Source organism: Myotis nattereri, assembly GCF_964212035.1.
Source record: "Myotis nattereri genome assembly, chromosome: 7".
Classification (NCBI taxonomy): Eukaryota; Metazoa; Chordata; class Mammalia; order Chiroptera; family Vespertilionidae; genus Myotis; species Myotis nattereri.
The window spans coordinates 28,719,033-28,745,017 of record NC_138082.1 but is presented as its reverse complement, the minus strand read 5'-3'; the positions used below and the strand labels follow the sequence as shown (position 1 = coordinate 28,745,017).

Genomic DNA, 25,985 nt, shown 5'->3' with positions numbered 1-25,985 from the left:
TCTACACTGTTCTGGAAAAGAATGATGAAAATTTGTCATCTCTAGGTAATAATAAACATTGAGTGGGGAAAGATTTAAAGGTAATAACATCACTTGGCTAAAACAAAAAATGTTATAGAAAATGTGTCAGATAAATATTTGGTTAGCTCTCTCTTCAGAGACAAAATTAGTGTATTTTTATCTTTACAGAATGACAACCCTTTGTTGCACAAATGAAATGTAATTGAAGTGTCATTCTATTTTTCTGGCATTAACCAAACTAAATCTGTTATATTGCTGAAGTAAAGGTATTAGTCAAATATTAGCAGACATGTATCCTAATAAAATAAAAGGTACCAGGAGACCATCGGAAATCTTACACAAGATGAGAACATCTTATAAAATATTTAGGTAGTATTTAGACATGGAAGAAATTGAATCTAATGATTATTTATGAGATTGCATCTTCAAAATGTTTTGGCTAAGATATACAATTTTTATTCCTTGCTTTAATCCAAGCCCAGGAATAAGGTATTTGTAAAGCATATTTGGTTTTGTTAAATCATGTATTCAAGTGTGCGTTGCATTAGCATACTATTTCTAAATGGGAAAATGATGGCTGTGAGGCACTGTACTCATTCCTGATCATTTTTAAACTTAAAATAGTACCATAGGTGTTCTAGACGGATGGTGCCCTATTTCACAGATAAGTTAGCAAAGCTGAAGAACTGAAGAATGATCATTTCAGTAGCAACTTTGCACCGAAAGGAAAAACATTCCATTTTTTTAAAATTGAAAATATTCAGTGAAAGAACACTTACACTAAAACAAAGTTTGATCTCCATTGCCCATTGCACCATTCCCCACAATAAGCATCTGACTGCAAATTATGCACAAGTCACACATGCATCGTCGTTTTCAGATGCTGGATTTGATGAGAGAGGAAGCATCAGTATTAACATCAATTTCAACGTGTTCCTCTAACATCAATTCCTGCTTGGGTATTTTACACAGTCTAGAGGTACTATTTTCCTGCAAGTTTATTTTTCTAACATCCAGAGACTCCGAGGAAAAGGAAACATCAAGTTTCCTCAGAAAAGAGCTGCTTGTTTACAGAACGCCTTGCCAAATAGCACTGAGAAGGCTTCTCGGTTCCCTCAGGTGCTTTGCAGCAAGAGCCTGCTCGAGTCTACAGACTACTGGTTGCAGAATCAGAGGACACCCTGCCAGATTGGGTTCGTGGAAGACAAGTCCGAAGACACAGCTTGCGCTTCCGTAAGTAGATACAACCCGGGATATGGTCCGAGAAAGCGGGGAATCCAGCTCAGGGACTCGTGCTCAGAATAGGAGTTTCCTAATTCATTAAAGATGAGGTCTCCTCTGGAAAATCCGTACTGGTTACTATGGACTGTTAATAAAATGCACAGAGCTCACTTCTCTATGCCAATTCTGCTCATTTCAACAGGTTAATTAATCTGATCAGTGACCAAGAAAGGAAAAACCATGTTTATATTTCAAAACTGACAGAGAAAAAGATTCAGAAACAGAATTGTATGATAAGAAGTAACAGGCCATGCAGGAGCTCTCTAGGATTCTTTTCAATATATTGTATAACTCCTGCTAGTGGGTTATTTCCCATCATGAAAATTGTGTAACATTTCTGTACCATTTTTATAAGTTACAGTCATTGTTTGAAAACCTTTTCAACCCAAGAAGTGTACAGGCATGAGTTTTAATATACCGGAGTTAAGCTTTATATACGAAACCTTCCTTTTCAAGGGAAGAGATATTCTTACAGCTTAGAATGTGAGTACCTACGGTTGTTGTGTAATATGCTCCTTCCTCTATGTCCTACAAGGCTCTATGTTTCATTTGAATTGAAACCGCCTGGATCTTATAGGGTCATGATTACAGAGATCAGGGGAGAGCATTTTCCAAAAGGAGAGCAATGTAATTCTCATGACTAAGTTGAGAGCATTAGCTCTGAGCTATTCCTGGAGGTAAGATGCATGCCAGCACTTCTGCTGAAAGAAAAAAAAAGCTGAAAATGGGATGGAGAAGTTTTTATATATAATGAGCAGAACCAGATGAACTGGCAAATAGAGGATGTAAAACATTTCACAATGCAGAGCCTCACAGCACAAGGAAAGCGGAGTCCATTCAACAGACTTAATTTGATCTCTTGGTTTGGGCAAATGATTTGAATCTGCTACTTTGGGGATTTGATCCCTTGTCAGGAATACTAGTTGATGGCTAAAAATCTTTGGGGTAAACAAAAAGGATTAGGTGGAAAGTAATTAATACTGATACCTTCGCTGCAAATTCAGTTCTGAGATGAGTTGGAAAATTTGGGCATTAGCCGATACTGATCTCTAATTACACAGTTATAAATTGTAAATGGAGAGAAATGCAGCGTGAACAATGTCAGCTATACTTTGGTCAAAGTTGTCATCCAAGCAGCTCCTGTATTAAGAAGTGTCCCATTTGAAGTTGGGGCACAAAAGTCTGTCTAGCGGAGGGCAAAGAGGTCTTCTCTACACTTTATATTTTTGGAATCTGGATTGCTGATCTACAATTAGAAATGCTAAATTTATAGCTAAATTTAAGATGACCATCGAACCCTCCTAGGTGAAAGAAAACTCTCCTCCACCTATCCCAATGGACTCAAATTTGGACTTAAAACTATCTGACTTCCTTTCTTAATTCTTTGGCCCTTTCTAGTGTCAGATGACTCAGTGAGGTTGAGCTGATTCATCTTGTCTTTGTGGTTCTTCCTATTCTTTCCAAAAGGGGAAACATCTAAGCACACATGAAAGGCATAGTAGAAGATTTGTCTCCCCACAATAGTTCACAATCAATGAAACTGACACAGCCGAGACTGGTTTGGCTCAGTGGATAGAGCGTCGGCCTGCGGACTGGGGGGTCCCAGGTTCGATTCCGGTCAAGGGCATGTACCTGGGTTGCGGGCACATCCCCGGTGGGGGATGTGCAGGAGGCGGCTGATCGATGTTTCTCTCTCATCGATGTTTCTGACTCTCTATCTCTCTCCCTTCCTCTCTGTAAAAAATCAATAAAATATATTTAAAAAAAAAAAAAGAAACTGACACAAATGTTAAAAATTGTCTATGATTCTAAACCTAAATTTCAGGATCCCTTTGACCAATTAGCTCTGATCTCTCAAAAAGTACCCCATGGTCAGTTTCTTAACTTATAATTCCTTTCTCTTTTTCTCATTTGGACCAGATTTCTAGGATGGGAAGAAGAAACAGAGTCTGTAGTTGGGCGTTGCTAAGGGGCAGTTATTATCAAAGGAGAAATAGAGGTGAACTATAAAGATGGTGGACCAGGACAGGGTGTAAAAAAACTTGATCAAAATAGCCACACAGGAGTAGTCCAAACAGTCAAGGGGAAGGTACTTAATTCCTTTTCAAAAAATTCTCCCAAGCCAAAACCGGTTTGGCTCAGTGGATAGAGCGTCGGCTTGCGGACTGAAAGGTCCCAGGTTCGATTCCGGTCAAGGGCATGTACCTGGGTTGCGGGCACATCCCCAGTAGGAGATGTGCAGGAGGCAGCTGATCGATGTTTCTCTCTCATTGATGTTTCTAACTCTCTATCTCTCTCCCTTCCTCTCTGTAAAAAATCAATAAAATATATTTAAAAAAAAATTCTCCCAAAAAAGAACTTTATTTTACAATAATATCATCATTATTAAAGTTTAACTTTTAAAAACTCAGTTTCATAAAAATCATCCCAAATCTAAACCTACTTACAAATAATCACAGCAGAAACCGAGGAACCTGTAGCGGTGTTGTCCCGTATTTTATTGCTTTGTATTCTGTTCACAACTCTGGGGCACTCTGTTGTACATGAACCATTGCTTCTTTCACTCATTTCTTCCTGATCCACATTAGTGGCCAAGTTTTTCATATTTAATTTTGATTGACTTGGTACTCATTCTACTGAATTACAAGTACAGTTTATGAATTTGCTGTGTCTTAGAACTAAGTACCGCAGTGAATCAAGGTTTCTGAGTTCAATATGCCACTTAAGAATTTTATTGACGGACAATCTCAGGCTTGGAAAGATTCAGGGTGTTGCGTGTGGGGCTCAGTATGGCTGTTTTTTCTTAAGCATCAAACAATGATTTTTAGTCATTATTTTGATAGGGAGCTGCATTCATTTCCCAGCTGAAATGAGAAGTCTTAGTGAAGAGCAGTTTAAAGCAGTCAGCATATGACAAGTATGCCAAATGAGGACTATCTGCCAGGAAGTCAGGAGCCCCCTGAAAGTCACACTTAACAGTTTTTCAAAAGGTAGCAAATATGAAAACTGTGCTTATCTTTTAACTACGTAGCATTCTCCTATAAAGCTATATAATTTTATATTCTTTCTGATTTGCCATTCTGGAAAAAAAAAATTGTATGCTAGCCTTCTGGGTATTATTTTAACCTGATTATTTTTTTTAAAGGGAATGTGGGTACTCTGATAAGTGCTCATCCAGTAATCTCCATGACCCAGCCCCCCAGCCCCCAAAGTAAGAGCTTATTATTTAAGCACGTAAGCCTGAGTCAAATACGTAATGAAGTATTTATGGGTCTTGAGATTTTTGCCACTATAAATATAGTCAGATGAATAGATCTGAGTGTACTTTTAAACCTGGTGTTCATACCATTTCTCAACTGTTTTAAAATTTATTTTGACAGAATGCATTATTAAATAGCTCAGACTAGCTTTGAGTTTCAAATTTCATACAATTCCTGCTATTATTGTAATTTTCCTCTGAGTGGAAAGTCTGTCAAGAAAAACCAACAACAAACAAAGTTTCTCATTAAAATACCTTTAAGCTTTAAGGAATTTGACTACATAATTTTGATTTCTTTTTAGTAGAATTATTTGTTTGTATTAACATGTCTTCCTTAATCAGTTCTCTCAAACTCCCAGGAAAACTAGTTAAAAGTGATAGCATTTTTTTTCACAACATAGAGTCTCAGGTTGAAGCATCCTATATAATAAAAGCCTAATATGCTAAGTGTCCAGTCGGACATTCAACCAATCAAAGCGTAATATACTAATGATATGCTAAGGTCACTCAACCGCTCGCTATGATGTGCACTGACCACCAGGGGGCAGATTCTCCAACTGGTAGGTTAGGTTGCTGCTGGCCAATCGGGACTGAGCGAGATGGGCCAGACATGCCCTGGAGACCTCCCACGGCCCCTCCCCAGTTGGCCAACCTCCCGTGTCCCTCTCTGGCCTCGATCATACACCAGTCAGGTCCCTTGGTCTGGCCTGCACCCTCTCACAATCCAGGACCCCTCGGGAGATGTCAGAGAGCCTGTTTCGGTCTGATGGCAGAATGACTGGTCCCTATGATGCGCACTGACCACCAGGGGAAAGATGCTCAACACAGGAGCTGCCCCTGGTGGTCAGTGCACTCCCACGGGGGGAGCACTGCTCAGCCAGAAGCCGGGCTCATGACTGGCAAGCACAGGGGTGGTGGCAATAGCCTGTCCTGCCTCCACAGCAGCGCTAAGGATATCCGACTGCCAGCTTAGGCCCACTCCCCATGGAGATCGGGCCTAACTTGGCAGTCAGATATCCCTCCAGGGCTCCCAGACTGCGAGAGGGTGCAGGCCAGGCTGAGGGATTCCGCCGCCCCCCCACCCCCAAGTGCACGAATTTTGTGCACCATGCCTCTAGTAAATAAATAAAGAAGAAGAAATTTAAAAATGGACCTGGCTAATGACCACTGTGGAAGTCTGTTTTTTAGTTAAGAGTATTATTTCTTTCTTTTGTAACAGTGAGACATGCTCACCCTAGAAGTTTCTTAGGAAATGAGATAGTGCTAAAAGCAGAATTTCTGCTTTTCATGCTTGGATAGTACACTCTTTTTGAGAGCAGAGACAACCCTCACTTACTATTCCAGATAGTACTCAGCCCATCAGCTGGTCCATAGCATCTGTAATGATGGAATTAATGTAATTGCAGAACCTGGAAGCATTCAATGTACTTGCCAGAAGCACCTGAATGGCTGAAACGGGCGCAGGAAGTTTTCCCCTTGCTAAATGATGCCTTATCATTATCTATAATAATAAAAGCATAATATGCTAATTAGACCGGATGTTCTTCCATCATTTTGGATAAAGCCAGGGCTGCAAGGGAAGCCCGGGTCCCAGATGCCAGAGGGAAGCCAGTGCCAGCAACAGGGGGAAGGAAAGCCTACTCTTGCACAAATTTCAGCCTCTAGTTTTAATATAATCATTAATCAGACAGCCTAAGTCAGTAGTGGCTCGGGTAGTTTAACTAGACACCCAGGATGAATTCTTCTAAAGCAGGGTATCTCAGCCTTGGACACTATGTTGTATTAGGCCAGATGATTCTTTGTTGAAGGGCTGTCCTATGCATTGAAGGATATTTAGCAGCATCCCTGGCCTCTGCTCCACAGATGCCAGCAGCACCCATGCTCCAGTCATTTGCCAGAACCTAGTGGTAGCACCAAGGTCAAATATCACTTGGTGAGCATTTATGCCATATGCTAAACAAACAGAATGCACTAGTATTCTCTTTTCTGCCAAGCTCACTGAACTTCTATTCGTGAAATTACCGAAGCCAAGAGCTGGAATAAACCCAAGAAGATATATTGCCCATTTCACTCACTTTTCAAGTGAGAAAACAAAATATCAATGCAGGGAAGGCTTGCTCAAGTCTACAGAGTAAATTAGTAGCAAGACCAGCTCTAAAGCCCAAATTCATCAGCTTCTAGTTCATTGAATACAGCACTTTTTCAGTATCCCAGTAAACCCTTCCCTCAATATAATAATTTTATTAAAATGCAATAAAAGATACAATTTCTACATTGTAGAATTATTTTTATTTGAAGCATAAAAGATTTGTATTACTAATCCATGCTGAAAACCCTAATTTGGTATTATTGAAAAGTTTTAAGGTATTTAGCTTTTCGGTTGTTTTTAGTGAATTTAAGATTGTCACATGTTCATATTTAAATTAGTCAGATTTTAAATTTTTTAAATTAATTACTGTGAGGTTATATGTTATAAATATCTTGTTATCATATCAATAGGTAAACATGTTATTAAGATATGATATGTCTGTACAACTGAGCCAAAGTAACATAGCCCTTGGTCATCTCCAGTGGCAATGCCTGCATTTACTCATCCAGCTGGCATTGACGGGGTCTTATACTATGCGGACTACTCTTCCAGAATCTCTGAACTGCATGAAAAAAAAATGAACAAATATTCTCGGCATCTTAGAAGCTCAAAAAACTGGACATTTAGATAATGTAGCAACTCTGGAAACTAGTTCCCCTTCCCCTTAGCTTACTTTGTTTGATATTTTAATTTTTTTTTAAAAAAACTGGCCAGCTTGTTTTAGTGAAGTCTATTTCCCCCTCACAGGTTAAGCCTTTCACCACTCCTCAGCGATGCCAGCCTTAGGCCTGTGCACAGTCACTGAGGAAGACACTGGTCTTAGCAAGGCTCTCCTTGTGTCATTCCCTGATCTTTCTTTCGCTTTATTGGGTCTTACAGCCCTGCCTATGTGACTCCACTGTTTACTATCAGGTTGCTCTATTGCCTTTAACAAAGCTCGGTACTCTGCTCCCATTACATTTAGGCAGGTGTCTTTTTTAAAACCAGTTTTGGATTTTGTTCTGACCCATTGAAGGCTCTTCTTAGCTATGCCTTCTTGTTCTCTCTCTAAATTAGCTGGTCTGTGTTTTAGTTTACTGCTCTTAATTAAGAGGAGCTCTTGTTTCTAGGAGTGCCCTTAGGCTTGAACTTCCCTAAACTCTGTTTCAAATAATCTCAGTCCTTTGGGGAGAGTTTCTGAGCTCTTCTCTTATAGAGAGCCTCTCCTCCTGGGCAAACTTTCTGAGCCCTACGCACTGGGTAGTGAGTAGCCTCTGGTTTTCTTGGCTGTCCTCCCAGTGAGTAACATCTGCTCTGTAAGTAAGTGGAAATGAGAGTGTTCATGGATTCTTGGTCTGTCACATCTGGGGTAGCATCTGAATAGGGCCTCCATGGAGGAAAGAAGCCCTTGACTTCCTGGCCTCCCTCTCCAAGAATTCAGCCTTTTCAATTTGGAGTTGGAGGGGATGAGAAATGCTGGCAGCCTCTGACTCTTAAGTGAGATCAGTAACCTTTGCCTGTGAGCTGCAGGCAGGGGAGTCCAAATGGAGTTTCTCTCCAGTTGAGCTGGGGGGAGTGGAGGCAGTGGAAAAGAGGAAGTGAGGTGTGCTATAAATACCACAGACTCAATTCTGAGTTTCAATAGATTTTCCTGGAAAATGCTTCTTCATATTCTGTATATTTTCACTTTCTAGACACTTTCTAGAGAATTAAAATATTTGTGTTTATAGTTTTTGCCAGCTTTGCTAGTTTCACTACAGCTCCTCACCTTCGTCCCAAACCTGGAACCCTCTAGAGTTTCTTCTTTCCAGGCCATTTCACTCTGGTACCTTGAGTTTGTGACCCAAGCTAGGTTTGTAACTGGAGAGTCAGGAAGTTTATCTCCCATGAAAGGTAGCTTAATATCCTTTAGCGTTCAGCCTTTTTGTCAGGAAGAGTTGGCATTCTGTCATGAAAGTTAAAACTCCTAATGCCCCTGAGGAAGAGCACCTCATTTTTGTATAAAGTTGAAAAGTGAATATTTTGTTGAGAGAGCCAATATTTTCCCTAGGGGAAAAAATGGAGTTCCTTGTAATACATGGAGTCCAACTTCAGAAGATGCTTTTGTTCATTTTATTCTAAAACATTTAACAGGTGTCATTCATGCCCAGCACAGCCTTGAAAACTTATTAAACAGCATTGATTTTTAATTTTTTTTTCAGGAATGTATTTGAAAATAAGCCCACAAAATAAACTCTTTGCAAAATATTTCCTTTGATTAAGTGAACTGAGTTGCAATATAGTTGTTAGCTGGAAGCTATGTAGACATTAAAAGAGGTCAGACAGAGGATGCTAAATGAGAAATAGCTAAAACTCAGTCATTTTCTAATTGCATAGCAGACTCAGTCGTCTATTTATGTCACTCATTTGTTCTCACACAATCACATTATCAGCCTACAAGAGAATGTAGTCATGTAATCTTGAAACCACCATAATTTTCATGTGTTGTCAACTGTAAATTCATCAATAGATATATCTGTACCAAAGAAGATTCTCTGGTTACTGCAATTTTTGTCTGATAGCATGGATAAGTCAAATAAGGTAGGTGCAAGCTAAAATAACTTATATTAAAATCAAGGTTAGTCATTTATCGTGACAAATTCCTCAGTGGCTTGGTCTCTGTAAACTCAAAAGTTCCTTCCAATGTTAAGACTCTTTTCAAACACTTATATATTCTTGTTGACAGTGCAGTGTTGGAAGAAAGTGATATTTTGCCTAATTAGTGAGAACAGCATAATGTTGGGGCCTTTATTTTTTTTTACACTGACCTTCAACAAGGTGTTGTGTTGCTCAGCAGTCTGCTATTGTTCTAATGTTTGGTCTGTGAAACACATTGTCTGAATTACCGAAGAAGTAAAAGAACCAGGGTTGTATTTTGGGTTTACCTTAGTAACCGTGAAGGGAATTCATCAATCAAGGCCACAAGCTTCAAGCTATTCTTATGACAGCTCAGTTTCATTGACTATTTTTCTTCCTTCACTAAATGTGTCTTCAAAGATGCCCTTTTTCCTCAGTTCGTCATAATCCATTCTCACTCTTCATATAGGCAGAGCTCCCTTTATCTAAAGAGAAGTTCTTTGAAAAAATAAAAGCCAAAAAATGGACTCGAGCCCTGTTCATGTGCCTGGAAACTGAAGGGAGGCTTACCATGCTTAGGAAAAGTCTGTTTTGTTTTTCAGTTTATGAAAGCACTTTTCAAAGTTAATCAACAGTGAACATTTTAGAGGATTGCCTAAAATGAAGCTCTACAAGACATTTAAGATGTTACAGAAATAATGGCTTCCTCTGGTGCATAAAAATTGTCATCACATCATTTGTTTGAAAATAAAACCCAAGAAAACTTGACTAATTTATAATAAACAATATTCATGTATGAATATATGAAAATGTGAAATGAATGGACAATTCATTTCCACAACAATTTTCCACAAACTCTCTCATTCTTGTTTCATCCTTTTTCTGCTTTACCTCTTAGCTTCTTCTAATTTAACTACTCCACGTGTTCTAAGAAATTACATGTTTCATAGCATTTTCCCCTGACTTCCATCTGAGAATTAGACAGGTATACTGCCTTTTCTTTTTCCTCTAAAAATCTGGCATCTTTTAGAACAGTATTGCTTCCTGCTTAAATCCAGCTTTTGTTCTCCAAGCTGTGATTACTACCAGTATTTTTAGTCCTGTAAACCCTAATTTGCCATCCCATTTTACTGTAGTCTGTTAATCACAGTCTTCCAGAAATCACAAAAGCCATGGTCATGGTGGTTGAGAAATATCTGAAGTGTGGTTTGCAAGTCAGAAAGAGAATCAACGCTTGTCAGTTCTATAGAAAAGAAAAGCAAGTCCTCGGTAATTCAAAGAGAGTGTGATTAGAGGATACATTCTGTTATTTCTGGGCCTTTGATTTCAGGAAGTAAGTTGACAGGGACATATAGGTGCACATCTGAGCTCTAAATCTGATTAATTTGGAAAAACAGACACATCTGTGTAAATCCAGAGACCATGTACTGAAAGATCGCTACATTCATGGCACAAAAGAAAAAAAAAATGTAGGCATTATAAAAACCCCTTCATATTGAGTTCCAGTTTTGTGATGATATTCTGTAATTTGAATTTTCTCCCATAATTATGTTCTTTTTTACCTTAATAGTCATTTTACTATAATGGCAACTAAAATAGACATAGTTCATGACCTCTTAAAGTAAAGTTTTTCTTGGCTTTGGAATAGAATGACCTCATTTTTCTTTGATAAATTGGTTATTGTATGCTGAACAGAAACTGGATTGGCAGGAATATATGTTGAGAAGAAGAGAAAGAGAAAGAAGGAAGGAGAAAGGAAGGTGAAAAGGAAGAAAAGAAGAGAAGAAAGGTAGACAGGAGAAAAAGAAAAAAGGCAAGCAGACGCAAATAAAAGGCAAAGTCCTATACTATGGGGGCGGGGGCTTCTGAAAGACGTCAAATAATTCAAGATTAGTTTTCTCAGGGGCATTAATATAGAGCACAGATGATGTATTTGAAATTATATCAGTTAACTCCATTACAGAATAATTTTGTATTTAAATACACTTTTGAATCATGGCATATATTTATAGAAACTTTTGCATTATTAACACCCCTTTTCAAATTATCAAAAAATACAACCTGCCTTCGTGCTGACAATTGCTTGACTTAAGGTTATAAGGAATAGGAGTCCATTTGACCTTGAATTCAATCTCCAGAAGGCCATGTCCACCTGCGTGGTGATTTTTGCAAGCTAAACTTTGAAGCTGCTTTGATTGATTTTAAAATTTTCTTAACATTGTCATTAATAATTCATTGAGTAGTTCTCTCCTAAATTAACCACAGGTCATTGGGAATGGTTCCTTGATCTATCTCATGGCATGCATCACTGCTAACTTCAGACCCAAAGTCACTAACTTTATTATCTTAAAAAAATGTTAGATGATGCTAAGAGTAACTGCTAAAGTAGAATTTATCAAACCCACTCACAGAAGGGCTGAGGTATGGACCCGTCCCCATGGTTCACAGAGCCCAGAAATTATGTGATTGTTGGCATGCTGATTTAATTTGGAGAGCATTGTTGCACAGCTGAAAATCTGGGGAATACATTCCATGTGGAGGTCTTAGGAGCATCAGGCTTCTGTTTATTTATGCTATGGGTTAGCCCCTTCTGCATGTTAATCAGTACATTAATTAGATCATTAATATTACTGATATGGATGTAAGGGAAAGGATGCTCGCACATATTGCTGGTGGGTACTTAAATCATTCAAATCTGTGTAGAGAGGAAACCAAAGCATTTGTTAAAATTGAAATTACTATGCCCTTCAACCCTGGAATCCCACTTTTGAAAGTGAATCCATAAAAGTAACTGAAAATAAGAATCTATACATGGCATTCTTCAACAGAAACAAACAAATCAAAAATACTGGAAGCAAAGTGATTCCCATTAATAAACTGGTTGGATAAATTACACCACCTCCAGCCACGAGATGGGAGGCAGTCGTTGTAAAGACGATGATGGGGCTGTATCACTACACTTGAAGGAATTTCCAAACTGTAATGTTGAATAAGAAAAGTCAAATATAAAGAACGGTATTTATAAAGCAATGTCCAAATTCCCAATTTATATGTAGATACATAGTTATTTGTGCATACACATACACAACAATATATACCATATGTTAAATTATTATCATAAAATCAGTTTATGGAAGGAATAAGGATTTTATATGAAAATGACAGAGAAAGGAGTAGGGTCAATTAAGTTGTAAAAAAAATAATGTAAAGACTAAATTTTCTCTTAGCCTACTTTCACCATCCCCCCAAATACACTTTCATATGTTGTGGATAGAAAACCCAACATGTATTATGATCCCATTTATTGATAACTATAGTGTGTGGATGCAAATTTAGGAAAAATTTATTTAGTAACTATACGGATGTCTGTGTGAAAAACCCTGTTGCAATATACATACTAATATTCTGTTACTCCCACACAAAATTCTTGTATTTGTGTACACACATTTACATATTAATAGATGATAGATTTAGGTAGTAGAGAGATAGAAATCCAAATCTATAGACATGTAGATATATATATATTTGGAGAAAAATGTAGAAAGCATAATAAAAAAAAATTTATTATCACAATTGTGTGGTTATTGGATAGTGGGAGAGTTTATCAGTTTCGTCTTTAATAACTTTTATTATTTTTGTTTTGCTTATTATAATGACCATATTATCTGTAAAGAATAAATTAAAATATTTTAAGAAATAATTTTTTAAAAGCTAGATAAGTTGTGTCCACAGAGTGTTCTGCAGAATTGGGTGGGGGTGGAGATGGGGGGAGATTCACACTCAACTCCAATTCAGTGTGATACTCTATCACCAAAGACACAAATGAGAGAAGGGGGAAACCATAGGAGAGGGAAGAGCTATGTCAGTGGAGGTGATGGACAAAGTGAAACATCCAAAGGAGATTCTTGAAAAGATGTGATTTTCCTTTAAGTTGTAGCATGAAAACTAGAAAAACAGTAATTGGACAAAGAAGGAGAGATTTCTAGGCAGGTATGGAAACACAACCAAAGGCAAATACAAATAATCACCCACCAGGTTTAATATTTACATTAAAGAAAGATCCTAAAGCATCTCTGAACAAAAGAACTTCAGGAGTTACATGATTTTAACACGAGAATGCAACTACTTCATAGTTATCTGGTGATTGATTTTCATTTCATTCCTTAAAAATGAAATCCATAATAATATTAAAATCCAAAGGAATAAAACCTTAAAAGCCAGAAGTGCGAGATGTTTGAAACTGTAAATGATAACAAAGATTTACTAAAGATAACTAAAGAACATCTGAACATAAATGTTAAGGTGCTCAAAATATTAGTGCTGACCTATTCTAGCCTGCTTTAGTTGCTACTTTTAAAGTTTGTTTGGTCCCAAAGAGAAATTCATATACCCATCTCCTGGTATTTAATAATGAATACTGATATTTCAGTGTTATGCTTGTACATTTGTAAATAATTCATATGCAGTCTCTGAGTATGCCCTGCATCAAAGTCTTTTATTCTCAAACAGCAGAAATCTTTTTTCAAATGAAATCTTACCTTTCTCCCACTATACAAACAGAGAAAATGGTAAAGCTCATTTGAAGGTGTGAAGCCCTATTTGGAATAAAATTCACTCACAGCTCTGGAGGAGTGGCCCTCAAAGAGAAGACTGAGTGGCAGTGTCTCTATGGCTGTCTGTCCATCTGCCTGGCTGGCTGCCAGAGGGCCTGTCTGATGGCTGGCTGGCTTAGCCCCCAGGAGGACCTGCCAGTCACTAAGCCAAGATCATTTTAATGGAGCTTATGAAATGAAGTACCTCTACTTTCCCAGATTTCTAGCTCCCTGTGTTACAGTTCAGGCCATCAGGGGGGCAGTGAGGGGCAACCAGGCTGGCGGGGGGGGGGGGAGGGACAGTTAAGGGCAATCAGACCAGCAGGCAGAGGTGGTTAGGGGTGATCAGGCTGGCAGGGGGGGGGCAGTTAGAGGCAATCAGGCAGGCAGGTAGGTAAGCACTTAGGAGCCAGTGGTCCCAGATTGTGAGAGGGAGGTCTGACTGTCGGTTTAAATTGGCAGTCATACATCCCTCAAGGGGTCCCGGATTGGAGAGGGTGAAGGCTGGGCTGAGGGGGACCCCCCAACCATGCACGAATTTCATGCACCGGGCCTCTAGTAATTTTATGTTTAGCAAACTGCGTTAGCTTAATATTGAGCTTTTATCCATGCTCTTTCATTGAGCAATTTTAAGAATCAATACATTGTTACCTGTGATTGGGAGCACTCATCAACATGCCCAGTAGTTACCAGTGAGCCCCTTGAATTCAAATAATGGAGCCTCAGTAGCAGATAGAAAACCCAAATGCCCCCACCATCTTTTAGTTCTTTTTCCTCCTCCGCTGAAAGAGAAACAGAATAGCCTGCCCTGTCATCACCCAAGAGAAAAAAGCCAAGAGTGTTGAGTGTTTCAACAAATATTTTGTGGTTTGGGCTTTTAAAGTCACATCAGTGCAGTTGAATTTTCAAGTGAGGTGAAGAAAGACAACCCTGGGTATGTTCTGCCATAAGGAATAGACACAATGAAGCAAGACAGATGAGAGAAACAAAAGGAAGCTTCATAGAGAGGATAATCCATAAAAAAAACCCCACATATACAGTGGGTGAATTTGAAGAGATTATCGGCTCTGGTCACTTCGTGAATTTCTTATGGAGAATGGATGCTCCTGTAGAACTCTTGGTTCAAACAGTTCTATGAGCTGAGAAACGTGTTCCCTTGCACGTGGACACTGACATGAGTGTGATCTGTCACTTTCTGAGCCAACCATGTGCAACCTAGAAACGCGCACTCCTGACAGCCCTGGGCTCGGGCGCTCCACCCCACACAATGGGCTTTGGAGCAGCTCCGAAGAGGGACAGAGGGTAATTGGGTAACCTTTTTAAAAGAAGATGAACTCCAAAAAGGCACAGATTACCATTTTATAGAAAACGAATTACTTTGTGTCAAGGTGAGATCCACGGGGAGAGATAAGCTTGGAAGGTGCTAAAAGGATGTGACCCATGGCAGATGATGAGGTCAGATGTGGGCCCTGGGACCACAGGTCTTTGAAGTTTCTGAACAGAGACATAGTTCATCTGTAGAATAAACCACATTTCATTGGAAAATTATTTGGGGACAAAATACAATGGAAGATATGAGAAACATGACAAAAAAAAAGCATTCGGAGGGTCTCTGGCTTTGATCAATTGTCTAATTATTAGAAAAAGCTAAGCATACCTCTTTCTTTCTTTCTGGTGCTAATACAGGCTTGGTTTTGTTCTCACCTCCTGAGGGCATATGGAAGTTGTGCTGTGAACTATGCTCTTCTACCTAAACCACAGGTGCTGGCGCCCCCTGGAGTTCTACAGAGCACACTGCACAGCCCTGAGCGGCAGCCACAGGAATCACAGACAAAAGCCTACAAGGCCAATCACAATGAAATAACTGAAAAATCACTGCCAGAAACAGAATTACCCTTTGACCCCATTTCTTTTTTATCGATTACCCTCTGTGCCTCCATGTATAGCCACATTTTTAAAAACAGTTTAGACTTGCGTCTTCGGCCCTCAGCACTCCACAGAAACTGCTCTTGCCAGGTTTATGAAGGACCAATAGAACCTTCTCAAACCTTATCTTTTTTTTAACCTCTTGGTGATGCTGGCAGTCCTTCCTTGAATGAGTGTCTGTCAAGGACTGTGAGAGGGCTGAGGTTTTTTGTCCTACTTCCACGCTAATCAGCTTATTGATTTATGAGTGCTGGGAAAAGACATGAGGCCGGCTCAGAGAAAAGGGATTTTCTTACTCTCAGCACAACAGTAGCTAGAAAAGCAGTGTGATTGTGTTAGTTCTTCTTGCCTCCCAAGAACCACAGGGGTGACACATGTTGACTTTGCATCACAACCAAGGAATGCTGAACTTGGAGAATTCACTGCTTTAATAGAGAGCCATTGTGAGCCCATGCTTTGTAGCCAGGGAGGGGAAACATTACATCATCCTTTATTACTATTTTCTGCAAACAAAGGGCTGAGAAATGGCCCTCGTAAAGATCAGACCGGGCCTTGCCATTTTGGCATACCCAGCAAGAACATACAAGAATATTCAGGATCGTGGCAGATTGCGTCTTCCAACAGTGTCTGCCCTCAAGTTCTTCAGCATCACACGCACCTGGTTTTCTGGCTTTTTGTCTGGCTATTCGTATGCTTTCTCAGCTCTCCAACTCTGTCCCTAGGTCAGTATTTTAAAGAGTCTACACTGGTCCCTCCTGTCTTCTTATTCTACATCTTCTTTCCCTCCCTGATCTCATGCTTTAATTAACATCTGCATTCAGAAACACAAACTCAAATCCCCACAGGGATGAGGCAGGTAATATAATCACATATTCATCAGCAACTCATTTTTATTGAGTGGAGATGAAAATATTTAATATACTACAAACATGACTGAGACAGAAGAAACAGTTTAAAGTAAAACATTTTAAACAATATACTCTAAAAATAGAAACAGCCCATTGATAAATGTTTATATTTATTAGACCTTGATCTGAAACTAAAAATTTTCTTCTACAAGAGATGTTGATGGCAAGTTTTCTTTTTCCATGTACAATGTGCAAAACCAAATTCGGCCACGATGCTTCTGGCCGTGTGTAATGTTTGATATCATTATGTTCCATAGTGGAAAATGGTTCTCAAACACAGGGTACACTCTGCCAACCCTGGGTAGACCCATGCCTCTTATATTTAAGGTAGTTAATGTCTGGGAGAGTTATAGATTTCTGGTGTCCCAGTATTATCCTTTTTAGATTCTAGTTTTTAATGACTCCATATTTCTGTAATCTCCATTGGTAGCACTTCTTTCACAATCTAAATATTAAGAAAGAGAAATTGAAAATGGTAATGAACTCTATTTGCAGTTTAACATCAACCAGAGGAATATTTTTAAACATCAGTCTTTTAAAGGTGTGGTGAAGGTAGTTCATTTTTATTTGGGGAACTGAATTAAGCATATAAACATGGTCCAGGCTGTTTTTTTCCCAAATGATATTCTCCAAATACATCATTTCAGGATGACTGGACCAATAAAATCATGATTCTGATGATTCGGTGGTTAGATATGTTTCTCTGGCAACTAAAATGGCCAAATAGCCTGGCTGGCATGGTTGAGCATCAACCTATGCACTAGGAGATCAAGGTTCGATTCCCATTCAGGGCATATGCCTGGATTATGGGCTCAATCCCCAGTGTGGGGCATGCAGGAGGCAGCCAATCGTCGATGTTTCCTTCTCTCTCTTCCTCTCCCTTCCTCTTTGAAATCAATAAAAATATATTAAAACTGGCCAAATATTTCAAGCAATCAAAAATACACGAAGAACTCAATGTCTTCCAACAATTTAAACTCTCTTCAGCACCTTGTTATACCAAAGCTACCAAAATTGTGTAGTGCTTCACGTCCAGCTCATCCAGCCATTTTATCTTGGCTCATGATATAGGAGCATATTGAGTTCATGGAGTTCATTGCTATGTTCATAACACTGTCTAGTTTTAACTTTTGAACCAAAACAAATAAAATTAGATTATAATGTATTACAAAAACTAAAATTTCGCATCCTTGAAAAATGTTGTCACTGTGTATATTAGTTTCATATGTCTTACTTTAACAACCACCACTGTAGAACCACTACCTCTTACTAATTTTAATCAGTCTGCAATAAGCAAGGTATGTCACTACCTGATAGTATACCATCAGGAGCACTATATCCAAAAATTCTGGATTAAATAAAAATTGTTATCAACACTAAAGAACAAATACAGCTAACTGGATGGTACCACATAGACAGATAGATGATAGATAGATGATAGATAGATAGATAGATAGATAGATAGATAGATAGATGATAGAATAAATAAGATAATCAGATAGACATCAATTTGTGCTTTTAGCAGACGCCACAAATAATGTTTTCATGTAAAATAGATAGTGAAATTTTGTCAGTAGCTTCAACATGCCAAGTAACATTTTTTCCAGCTAGAATTTTGTTTGCATAAGCTCGTTTCTGTTCAGGACACATGCTTTCTGCTGCACTCAATAGACTTTATTTAATAAATCTGTCATCTGGAGAGAGCAATTGCCCAGACAAAGTTATTCTCCCTAATGCATAACTAATTCCACAGAACCATCAGTTATTTTACTCACATCCAAAACAAATGCTTTTTTTTTTTACAGATCACCAATTGTTTCAGCGTGCGTCTTTCCTTTATACCTGTATAGCGGTTTTATGATGAATTGTTCCATAACCTGTATTATGATTTTGTTTTGTTTCTTTTAAACACAAACACACTTTGCCTGATAAACATGTGGGTCAGATCCACATTTTCACAAAGAAATGGGCTCTCTGCCATTTTTCTCAAAACTCAGTCTTGGCATTTTTATTTTTTCATTTATACAGACCTTGGTACAGAGACAAATTTCTGTACTGTTAAAATAATTACCATAAAATCAACAATGACAAAGGACATTTGCCATTAGACCTCAGGGTCCAGGATACAATAGGAAGTGGCAGAGACTGGGTAGCAGGGGGAGCACATACCACACTTGACAGGGTCTGGGGAATTATTTCCACATAGAAATAAAGTCTTATTGTCTCAGATTTTTTGCTTTGTAAAAAAAAAAAAGGCTAGAAATCCAGATTTTTTAATATGAAATCCTTCAATTGATTAAAGATAACTTAATTTCACTTAGTAAAATACAACCTATTCCACACTAAACACATTTCCATGCTTGGTATCAGCTAATTTTGGACAAATGTGCCAGTTTGCAGCCTCTGAAAGGAATTGGATGATATCCATTATATCAGGGATAATTAGGCTGGAGTCTAGACTCAGTCCTATAAGGTCCATTCATTTTTCAAAGAAAAGTGGTTTTTTCTTCCCTTTTATTTCTTTCCTTTTTCTTTTTTGTAGTGGCCACAGCTAATGCTATTTTCCAAGAACATTAATTTGCTGGATATCCAGTCCAAATCGTGCCAAGCACAAATCCTTGTCTAAATTACATATTGTACATTCTTATTTACCAGTTCATATATAAAATTGAGAGTCCAAGTAGTAATAATAGTATTTGTAATGATGATAAAATAATAGTAAAGCTAATTGACTTAAGTTCTTATTCCTGATCATGCTATCCATATATACACATACCTTACAAACAGTACAGTCCATCATGCCTACTATGAATATTCCCCATTATTATGTTGTGAAGGAGAAAGTTTAACACTAAGGAGAGACAACCTCATATGTAATATTTGAAGCACACATATCAAAGTGGAGAATTTGATGGTGCTGTGAAGGTTTTCTCTGGTTGACCCCAAATTCTGTGTGGTTCATGAAGCCATTGTCACCAGCTTCAACCTGTGCTCTACTCTTGGAGACGAGGCCACTGTTTGTGTCCTCTCATGGGCTGCTCTTGGTAATGACATCTCATCTTCCCATGGTCCTTCCTCAGTCACCCATCAAACTTAGAGCACTTCCTGGGAACTTGTGACTTCTCAAGGTCAACAGCACCTTCCCCCCTCTTCCTGGGAAAGATCTTCCAAGCCCTGCCATCCATCCTGGCTCCTGCTTCTGGCTCTTTGTGGCTTTGTCCACCCCACCAATTGAGCCTAACATTAGATGCCTCTTGGAGAGAATCCTCAAAAAACTGGATTCAACTGCAAATATATTAAACTCCTAAAAGTGAATATCACATTCCTATCAATAATCCATGGTTAAAAAAAAATTTTTTTTTGCTAATTACTAGGATAAAATGCTGAAAATGTATCTAATTCCTAATCAAAGTAAAATCCTGATACTCTAACCCAGTGGTCAGCAAACTCATTAGTCAACAGAGCCAAATATCAACAGTATAACGATTGAAATTTCTTTTGAGAGCCAAATTTTTTAAACTTAAACTATATAGGTAGGTACATTGTTATTAACTTAATTAGGGAACTCCTAAGGCTTAGGAAGGGCCACACTCAAGGGGCCAAAGAGCCGCATGTGGCTCGTGAGCCGCAGTTTGCCAACCACAGCTCTAACCAATCCACTATCTTTTAAAAATAACATAGCATTAAATATAACATACACAATATAACCTGTTATATTACATATAACAGTATATTATATAATATATAACATAGTATATGATAAATGCTGTGCTACAAGACAGCATAGTATAGAATAGACTTGATTCTATACTGCTTGGGAATGAATCCTGAGTATCAACCAGCAGCTCTGTGACTGCACAAGTTGCTTAACTTTGCTGTACTTCGGGTTCCTCACATGTATTTTGGGGATCATAATAAGATCTTCTTCATAGGAATGTTATAGGGACCAAATGTTTGGCCCAGAAAACGTATTATGAAAGCATCTGCTACCATCTCAGTTCTGAGAGTCTCAACTGAGCACCTGTAAATTGCCTTGTAACTCTTTCTGATTAATTTATGCATAAGTATCAAATTGTGGAAGCTCTGTAGATATTTCATTAACTTTTTCCCTGAAGATTCATTTCCTTCATTATAAAGAGAGACAGAAACCATAAACGGGAGCAGTTCACTGCATTGCCGCATAGTTCACACCTGGCTGGATCCAATACTGCAGGCATTTCATGTGTGAACATCAGGAGTATAAAAAACACAGTCTCTTCTTGGAATATCTGATGAAAACCCTTCAGTTGTGATGTTACTAGAAGGAAATTTCACAACCAGGCATCAGCAAAAAGTGTACAGAGTACCAGTGTGATGGTATGAGGAGGTGGCATATCTGAGAGATAGTTAGAACTAGATGAGGTCATTAGTAGTAAAGCCCTCAGGAATGGGATTAGTGCCCTTGTAAGAGTCAAGGGAGAGCTTGCTTCTGCTCTGCTCTCCACCATGTGAGGACTCAAGGAGAACTCAGAAGTCTGCAAACTGGAGGAGGGTTCTTACCAGAATCTAATCATCCTTGCTCCCTGCTCTTGGACTTCCAGCCTCCAGAACTGAGAAATAAATTTTTGTTGTTTATAAGCCACCTCTCACCTTCCCCTCATCTGGGGGTCTTCTCTTCACTGGTTTTGCATTGCATTCAGGATAAAGACAAGGTCTTCAAAATTCCCTCCAAAGTCCAGCATAATATGAAATCTCATCCCTCCACCCTTGACGTCCACCATGTGTGTACTAACTCCTATACTCCAACAACTCTTCCTTTTCATTTCTTAACTGCACTATCCTCCCTCTTGTTAAAAAAAAACCTTAAAAATGTTACCTGTTCCCTACCTGGAACTCTAACCTACCTACTGCCTTTCCACCCATCCTCCATCCATCCCTCACACCACCTCTAACACTTTTGGGTCTTGGCTCAAAGCTAGCTTCCTCAGGAAGCCTTCCTTCTCCTCCTTTATCAGTTCAGCGTCCTCTGGCAAAATCTCTAAAGCCCCTGGACTCTCTCTCTTGCAGCTGTGATTTCACAGTTATTACTCTCACAGGCACGCAAATATTTTCCTGAGGAATGAATGAAATAACTCAAAAGTTTTGAACTTCAAATATGCATGTAGTAATGAAGAACACTAGGGGAGGACATTGTTTGAAAAAGATGGCCTTGCTGGTGTTTTGCTTTGCATTAGAGAATTTTATTGCCTATAATCTTAATAAAATATTGTAAGTTCAGTAATATCATGTCAAGGCATTTTGAGTCTATAATAGACAAGACTCCTATGAACAAAAATGTGTATTTAATCTTCATTAACTAAGGCATTATTTCTAGCATACTCTTTCAAGAGTATACTCTTTTAAGATATTTTAGAAAACTTGTAGAGAGCATCAAAACATTTTCTGCATCTGTAATATATTAGATGATTTTAAAGGAAAGGTGGAACATAAAGTGAAGTCAATTTCTGTTTTCAGTTATGCCTCCCTTCTTAATAGCTCAGTGGCATTTGAGAGCATATATTTAAGTTGTCAAATGCAGATATTTAATGCAACTTCTTTACTTTATTGAGAGGTGCCTTGTTGAGCCCTGGTGATTTTTTCTTTTATTACTTATCTAACAATGAGACCATCTAAACTACTCTCAGAAATACTGCTATACCAACCCACCTTAAAATATGCCTGAACTCACACATGCAGGCATTCAAAGGAAAAGAAGCTTTTCCAACACAAGCCACAGGAAATGTGAAGGTGATCATGCATACTCATATTTCAAGGCTGTCTGATAATTAGCTTAAAGTGCATTTGGCAATATTTCATAAGCAAACTTTTATTCATGCTTTTACTCCCTGAGGAAATATGGTTTCCTCTGTCTCATGTTCTAATGTAATACTTCCTGAAGAGCAGAGATATTATTTTTTGCTTATTTACTTTACCTTCTTGTTCATATTCAAAGTGACAACATTTTAAGACACTCTTGAGTCAGAAAGCATGAGAATTGCTAGCTCAGTGCTCAGGGAAAGCAGATTCCACCACATTATGCCAAGATTTATGATATCAGAGCTCCCAATCAAATAATGATAGCCCAAAATAATATACGGTTGGGCCAAATGGGACATTTTATATGGACAATTCAAGATATCTCTATCTTCATTTGTGACCTAGTCATTCTTCATTTATTCAGCAGCTATTTATGGAACATTTTCTGTGCTGTGCACTCTGATACATGCTGGGTACACACTGATAGACATCAGTTCCACTCTTCAAGAGTCTACCTTCTAGTTGGGCAAAAAGACAGGAAATAATTACACAAATAAAGCTTATGCAAATTGTGTTAACTGCTGTGAAGGATAGTGCAAAGAGCTGTAAGAGACAACAGCAGGGGCATTGCAAGAAATCAGTTTGAGGAAGTAGCACTTAAGAGGAGGTCTGAAAGATGAGAAGAAATAAATGCATTCCCTTTTTCTACCCTCATTCTGTTCTTCAAGACTGAATGTGGAGATAGGGTATGCAACAAATAAAAACTCATGCTATGGACAGCAGCATCAGAACTATCTTATCAGTGTGGTACTGATTCTCACACCTGGGGTCTCTCAACTGTTGAAAACACTGGCAGCAATGTGCCCCAAAGAACTGGAGTAGCAATTTGGAATCCTGGGATCTCAGAATTGTGCTTAAGTCCTGAAATAATACTGTTGGCAATTGCAAGAGTCAGAGGTTCACCATAAAGGACAGGTTTCAAGAGACCAATAGACTTCAGATGACATCCCAGTCCCCACCACCCACCAGGAGCCCCAGTGCCATCAGCTGTCATCGGTATGCATATAACACTTGCTGAGGAAAGGTGCCCTAGCTCTTCACAGTCTCTGAGCTGAACTCTCACATGAGATTCCACTGTCACCACTATTTACCCTCCCTACACTCATGGCAAATGCACGTGGGGAGACAGAACCTCCAAGGGGTCGTCAGAAGCAACAGTAAGTTCTTGAAGTCGCCCCACCAGCTGCTTTGCTCCTTGGAGCTTCTGCTTCAGGTGGAAGAGAACCAATGCCATGAACCTTCTAAGAGAGAAAAAAAAATCCTAGGAGCTGATGGATGGCGCTGTTAATTATTTGGCATTTCATGGTCATTCTATTATTTTGCTTTGTTTTTTTATTTAATTTTAATGTAGTAATTTTCAGTTACTCTAATATTTATCACCTCCCTCTCATCTTCTCCTATTTGTTTTCCCCACTGACTTGGTAACTCTAAGAAATAAATGTACTTACCTTTCCTTTGTCTTAAATCCTCTCCTAGCTTCTCTTTATTCCACAATCAAATAACTTTTTATACCTTAATAACTTTTCATCCAACCTAGAACAGGATAAGACTTAATATGCTAATTGCCACATCTAATGCTTATTTACTATTATAAGTCAGTAATAAGAACAGAAGGGCTGCCCTGTAAATATTACTTAAGTGAATAAATGAACGTGAGTAAAGTAAGTAAATGAATGAATGAATGAATGAATGAATGAATGAACTAACTAGGGGATTTAGCATCATTTGCTTATCTAGGTTTCAGTTTCCTTACAGCCAAGAAAGTTAAACCAGATTATTTTTAAATGCACTTTCTGCTCTAAAATTCTATGATTCTATACTGCAATAAAAAGCCTAAAAAGCACATTTTTCTACATATATTTGCGCTTACATTACAGAAAAGTTTTTATTGTTTTCTTATGTGTTTACTCCTAGTAAAGTTTAAATTTATTTGACAAGAGCTGTTTGAAGCCCAAGAATATTTTTTATGCTTTCTGCTGCTTTTCTTTTGAGTGGGAAAATGTTAGTTGGCAACCGGTGTGGTATGATGATGAGGTTTGAACATTACAAAGGAATGAATTTCATGGCCCAAGTTGTCCCTTCCTAGACAGTTCCCTCTCTCCTTGCACAGAGAGTGGGGGTCTTTTTGAGACTTTCCAAAAGCGGCAAATAGGCAACTCACAGTAGCCTTCAACTGAAATCTGGAATTTTACATCTCAGCCAGAAGAATATCATGATTTGTTCTTAAAGGTTTTTTCCCCCATAAATGATGAGGCCAATAATTAAAGTCAAAAGCATCAAAATATGAAGCTCAAAACAAAACGAAAACTCCAGATCCCAGCCCTTTTGCTGTCGCTGTTTTTTGGAGTGGTTAGAGAATATCAGGTTTGAAGAGCTGGGTCACCTGTTTTGAACACGATTCCACAATCAGAGCCTAAGGGCACAGGTTTATTTGCCATATCTTCTTAACAGCCCGAGCTAGCTCAAACTAGCACCTCCATTAGGAAGGCCGTTTTTCTTTCTTTCTTTCATTTATTTATTTATTTATTTATTTATTTATTTATTTATTTATTATTGCTTAAAGTATTACAAAGGGTATTACATATGTGTCCTTTTTTTCCCCCCGCCCTTGACAATCCCCTAGCCTCCCCTATCCCCCAGTGTCTTATGTCCATTGGTTATGCTTATATGCATGCATACAAGTCCTTAGGTTGATCTCTTACCCCCCTCCCTCCTGCCCCCCAACCCTCCCCATGGAAGGCCGTTTTTCCAGAAGTCATTGCTTTCAACGAATAAAGTTCAAGGAAACAAATTGGACAAAAAAAGGGCAGAAGTCAAGATGTATGTCAGTTTTACCAACAGAAACAAAACATAGTATTCACCATGCAGACAGTCTCTTGAAACATGGATAGTCTAGCAATTAGCCATAATCATTGTCAAAAGAAACAAATATGAAAGACTCATTTCTCTTTTTCCAAATGATAGATGTTCCTTCTCATAATTTTATTTATTTTCTCTCTAAACTGTTTTATCTATATACCGATTTTTTCGTTTTGTGGAAACAACAAACTTTAAAATTTCCATTTTCAAAGGCTTGACTTTAATGGTCATTTATTTGAAAAGCAACTTCTAAGCACTTGCCAGCCTGTTTGAACATTTTAAATTAATGAGTCTCAAGGGACCCAGGAAACAAAGCTACAGGAATGGTAATTCTAATATCTGCCTGGAGCTAATGGCTTCATAGGCGCACCTAGAGCAGAGCAAGTAGAGTGGTTCTTAAAGACCCAGTGCAATGGAACTGACACGCCAACTTCTGCTGCCTTTCATCAATGTACATATTCCATGTAGACAGTTTTATTCAACCGAAGAAAAAGTGCATTTTCCCCCTTAGCAACTTCATGTGAAGGCTGAATTCTCTAAATAAGCATTTTACTTCCCTGTGCAGCATCACCCAGGATATGTATTTAGTAGTCACTATTATTTTTGTTTTACACACATTA

At 38.4% G+C, this 25,985-nt stretch overlaps 1 protein-coding gene across 3 annotated transcripts in view; it reads left to right on the top strand.

Moving 5' to 3' along the window:
- The window catches only part of SPHKAP (SPHK1 interactor, AKAP domain containing), a 108,399-nt gene that overhangs the window by 48,805 nt on the left and 33,609 nt on the right, over positions 1 to 25,985 (top strand). For all 3 annotated transcript variants that reach the window (XM_081095502.1, XM_081095504.1, XM_081095503.1), the window contains one exon: positions 1,141 to 1,254. In XM_081095502.1, the coding sequence (XP_080951628.1) occupies positions 1,141 to 1,254 (114 nt within the window). The remainder of the gene's footprint in view (positions 1 to 1,140; positions 1,255 to 25,985) is intronic.